General features: G+C 36.5%; 1 protein-coding gene across 1 annotated transcript; it reads left to right on the top strand.

Moving 5' to 3' along the window:
* The first annotated feature begins 388 nt into the window (after window positions 1-388).
* On the top strand, window positions 389-4,770 carry zgc:103759 (U8 snoRNA-decapping enzyme). Its single transcript, XM_056448916.1, has 4 exons — window positions 389-639; window positions 794-834; window positions 946-1,171; window positions 4,090-4,770. Exons 1-4 carry the CDS (start codon window positions 508-510, stop codon window positions 4,294-4,296), a joined length of 606 nt encoding a protein of 201 aa, XP_056304891.1. The 5' UTR covers window positions 389-507; the 3' UTR covers window positions 4,297-4,770.
* Window positions 4,771-5,060: the final 290 nt, after the last annotated feature.

Here is a 5,060-nt window from a genome sequence, read left to right as displayed (position 1 = left end):
ATTTAATTTAACCCATTATTGAATACTGACAAAGTAATTAATTTGTTTGATTTAATTTAACTTGATTATTGAATACTGGCCAACAAATAATAATGAGAGTAAGGTTTTTGTTAAATTACATTAAATTAATTTTTTATTGAATACTGGCACACACAAAACTATTTAAGAAGGCTTCTCAAAATTGATTTAACGTACGTTTACTGCGATTAGCTGCGTAATTAATTCTTAATATCCATAATTATTTTTTAAAAAGTATTAAGTATTGTTATAAACATATGCCTTCCGTTTGTCGACCATACACGACATGTATTTTAATAATAACTTCCCCCTCAAATGCAGATACTAAAATGAACGAGCTGCGTTTTCATTGGACTAATATTTTGAAATACAGTTAGGTGATTATAGTAGCACGTTACTACTGCTCGCAGTAACAAACGCGAATGTTATCAGAGTTGTTTCTTTCTTATCAGAAAGCGTCAGGTTTGTTTATTTATCGCTGGTCCTGTAATGGCGGAAGAGAAGATGACGAGGGATGAAGCATTGGCACGTCAGGGCTACAGACACGCGTGTCACGTCATGCTGTATGGAGACTCCAGTGCCAAACTCTTCGGAAAAATCCCAATCAAACATATAGTTCTGGTGAGAAAAGCTAGTGCGTTTACTGCAACCTACTGTGATTGTTACATTTATTGTCTGAAGTGTGCGACTACGACAGGTGCACTACTAAAACAGTTGTCCCATTTACATAAATGTCCTGAAGTTATGAACCTGAATTCACATTACTGTTATTCAGATGCAGATGCGCTTTGATGGCTTGCTGGGCTTTCCAGGGGGGTGAGGGTTTTCTTTCTGGTCTGCTCTGAATACTTCTTGTTTGTAAATGCACATATGTTCATCGTGGAAGCTGCGTTTTTGTTTTATAATAGTTTGTAATTTGTTTGATAGTTTAGTGAACCCGTCCGAGGAGACGCTGGAGGCGGGGCTTAGCAGAGAGCTTCATGAAGAAGTGGGCGTGGCTGTGCCGGTGGGCGTGGACGACCACATGTCCTCCTGTGTATCTTCATCATGCCCTCGTCTCATCACACACTTCTACATCAAGAAGATGACCGAGGCAGAGCTGAAAGAGATAGAGAGAGCGGCTGTAGCCAAAGCCACAGACCACGGTTTAGAGGTTTACTTTCTGTGTTCTTCTTTATCGGTATTCTTAAAGGGATAGTTTACCCAGTTTAAATTCGTCATCAATTACTTTCCCTTCACTGGTTTCAACCCTTTTGACTTTCACAAAGGAAGAAATTTTGAATAAAGCTGGAAGCATGTAACCATTGACAATATTACACCAATAACAATATTCTTTGATTTTCCTTATTATTTTAGTCAATGGTTACAGGTTTTGAGCATGTTTCAAAATGTCTTATTTTGTGTTTAACAGAATAAAGAAAGTCATAAAGGTTTGGAGTGCAGCACGGTGGCTCAGTGGTTAGCACCGTCGCCTCAAAGCTAAAAGGTCACTGGTTCGAGTCCCAGCTGGGCCAGTTGGCATGTCTGTGTGGTGTTTGCTTGTTTCCATGTTGGCATGGTTTTCCTTTGGGTGTTTCCCAGTAATGGGTTGAGGCTAGAAGGGCATCCGCTGCGTAAAACATATGCTGGAATAGTTAGCAGTTTATTCTGCTGTGGCGACCCCAGATAAATAAGGGGAAAATCTGAAAGAAAATGAATAAGTTAGAAGTTAGAAATAAGCTAGGGAAGCACTTGAAGCACTTTCCCTTGTAAGCTTCTTTTTGTATGTGTAAATGATTTTCAAAACTGTCCACGTTTCAGCAGTGTTAGTTGCTCATGTTGTTTCTTCTTTTATTTGTTCTATGGGGATTTAAAAATGAATTTAAAAGGTCTTAAGCCCTGAAATAAAATGATTCCCTTCTATTTAAAATTAATTTCAGCTGGAAAGTCAGAGTCAGTAGGATTAAAATAAAAATGATGTAGAAATACATAACTAATTTGGTTAAATATATCAATAGAAACAACTTTTTTTAATGGATGCATTCAGAGAAAACCTGAAATAAAGTTGTAATTAACAGTTAAACTTAAGGCGGCCATACAAAATGTTATATTTGGATGTAAATGTATAATTTATCTTATCCTAAAAGAAGTTAAGAAAAAGGCAGGAATATATAAAGTTCATATTCACTGATGAATTCATAATTGAGAGGGTGTGCTCAATCATGGTGGGTGCACAGTCTGTAAATAAGTACTGTTAGTAAAAACTTAATTGATTTTCTTTGTTGGGAAAAGCCTACTCCTTAGGGAACTTAATTGTAATGATAATTGAAAAACCTGAAAGACAGAACTCTGAGGCTGTTGATCGATTGTACATGCTTTTTTTGAACCCATCTGCTCACGTTAGCTCAACTTGTTTTTAAACAATCATATTTGATAGAAGAATTCAAACTTCATTAGCCATGTTATGCTCTACACACATTTCCAACTTTCATACATCACAAATGATGTAATCAATGCAGTCTTCCTACACTCACAATTACTTATTGGTAGGGCCAGACAGAATCTGCAGACATTTTTTGCTATTTCTGTGCAGAATTTCATAAAAAATCTGCGGATTTATGCTGAATTATTTTGGGAGTATCGTAACTTAACGTAATATATGAAATAAATAAAATAATACCTTTTAAAATTTTATTTAATGTTTACGATGCAAATCCAATTAGATTCACTTATTTGTTCAGCGCCAGTAGCCTAGTGGTACTGCGTGCTGACATATAGCACCATCGTGTTCACTGTGACCCGAGTTCGATTCCTGGCTTGAGGTCCTTTGCTGATCCTTCCCCTCACTCTGCTCCCAATGCTTTCCTGTCTGAATTCTCTACTGTCCTGTCATAGTTAAGGTGAAAAACGTCTAAAAAAAATTATATAAAAAAAAAAAAGATTCACTTATTTGGTGAACAAAGCAAGTCTCTCATATAATATATCTACTAAAAGGCAGAAAATATTACTTTACAAACTGTATTATTAACAAATCATATGAGCATTTTTATATTAGTCAATAATATTTCAGAAATTAACAGAAAAACGGAATAAATATCAATTTACACACTTTACACAAGTCAATAAATAGATTCAGTGATGGGCTAAAAATCTGTGGATTTCTGCGCGTGCAGATTCAGTGTGGGCTGACTTGTAGGATACAGTACACCTACAGTATATATTTATAATATATGTTATATATATATATTGTAAATAGAACTTCAAATTAATAATGGTTGGTATATTTCTACATAATCTTAAATTCAATTCTGCCGTTTTTGAAGGGACTGTATTTTTTCCCCTCATCAGAATGAGCTTTATTGATATATATAGCAATTGTGCACAAACACACACAAGGAATTTTTGTGGTTACCGCCATTAAGTACACAGTCTTGTTGCTTTGTCTTTTTGCTTCAATTTTTTTATTGAATTCATAACCTTATAACGCTTTAACAAAGACCTTTTTTAATTCCTATGAAACAATAAAAACAAGGAGGAATACCTAATAGTATTTTAAGAATTTTAACTTACTGGTATACTAATCAAAGCGTGCGGATTAAGTGGGGCAATGCTGTATCTGATACATTTAAAGTATGTAATGGAGTACGACATGGAGGTTTACTTTCCCCTGCTCTTTTTAATGTTTACATGAACGAGTTGTCTGAGGAATTATGCGATTGTAGGACTGGCTGTGTGCTTGGTGATATTATAATAAATCATTAGATGTATGCTGATGATTTTATTATCTTTTCACCAAGTAGCGCTGGTTTTCAGCAGCTGCTTAATGTTGGTGCAGATTACGAGCAGAGATATGATGTGCAATATAATTTAAAAATGAGTGTTTATATGACATGTAGAACCAAAGAACATAGAGATATGATTTTTATTTGTCGGGGCAAGTTTAAATGCTTGTAAAACTGTTAAATATTTAGGGCATGTAACACCTTTTTTAACGGCTGTTGATTAATAAAATCTATTTCTCTATGTAGAAAATGAATATACTTTTAATTTACAGTACCCTGACTGTTATGCAACTGTCTCATGTGTCACCAGGTATTGGGTATGGTGCGTGTGCCGCTCTACTTCCTGAAGAAGGGAGGTGGTCTCCCCTACTTCCTGTCCCACTCGTTCATCAGTAACTCTCGGGCGCAGCTGCTCTCTGCCCTGTGCCACTGCAGGCTGCTGTCCCATGGGGAGCTGGAGGAGGCTGTAAGGCAAGCGGAGCAGATGAGACGCACACACAGCGATGATCCTCGCTGACATCAGTTTACACAGCGGTGCCTTTTCACCCTGTGGCCATTATTACAGCTACATCACATTAGCCCAACCCTACTAGAGCTACTAGAAACTCCCTCTTGTCCTCACACTGCCCTCAGTTCCTCATCCGGCCATGTACAGCGTGTTCTCTCTGTAGATATCCTAACATTTCAAGACCCTACATTCACTTAATAGACCTTTTTGTTTGACTTATTTGACAATATTTTCTGTTTTACGCTACTAGTGAATCACTAGAGAAATCAAATACAACTATACATTAACTATTTAAATTGTTAATAATGCGAATGCGTATGATTTGTGTGTGCATATGTGTGATTTATTATTTATGTAGGTGCATATGAGTTACCTGATTGTTATTCTTATGGTGTTTGCTACTTAAATTAGTTCTGTTAATGAGAGATATGTGCACAAAGAATTGAGCATGCTGGTTGGGCTAATAAACAGCATATAAGATTTGTTTTGTTTTTTAAAGATGAATCAAAGCTGGAGCACATCACATCTGCAGTAATGATAATGACCACTGGGTTGCGCTACTAGGCTGCCATATTTGGCATTATTAGCTTTCACTATTAGGCACCTTTACATGCAAGTCTGTAGTTTAAAGCAGCAGTGTGTCATGTTTTGGGGAAGCTACTCATCAGGAAAAGAAGCCAAGCTACTGTCATCTACACTACAAAAAAGTATACATCCACAAAGGCTTATATCAGTGTTTCTCCACCACGTTCCTGAAGGAACACCAACACTGC

The sequence above is a fragment of the Danio aesculapii genome, chromosome 23, assembly GCF_903798145.1.
Source record: "Danio aesculapii chromosome 23, fDanAes4.1, whole genome shotgun sequence".
In the NCBI taxonomy this organism is placed as follows: domain Eukaryota; kingdom Metazoa; phylum Chordata; class Actinopteri; order Cypriniformes; family Danionidae; genus Danio; species Danio aesculapii.
Note: the sequence above shows the minus strand (reverse complement) of the source record. Positions and strands in the feature narration are given on the sequence as shown.

What these genes read in the sequence shown, in the direction of transcription:
- zgc:103759 (XM_056448916.1), top strand. Translation starts at nt 508, where the DNA reads ATGGCGGAAGAGAAGATGACGAGGGATGAAGCATTGGCACGTCAGGGC. An exon ending in TTGCTGGGCTTTCCAGGGGG is followed by an intron (nt 835 to 945) that starts GTGAGGGTTTTC and finishes TTTGTTTGATAG; the next exon opens with TTTAGTGAACCCGTCCGAGG. An exon ending in CCACAGACCACGGTTTAGAG is followed by an intron (nt 1,172 to 4,089) that starts GTTTACTTTCTG and finishes ATGTGTCACCAG; the next exon opens with GTATTGGGTATGGTGCGTGT.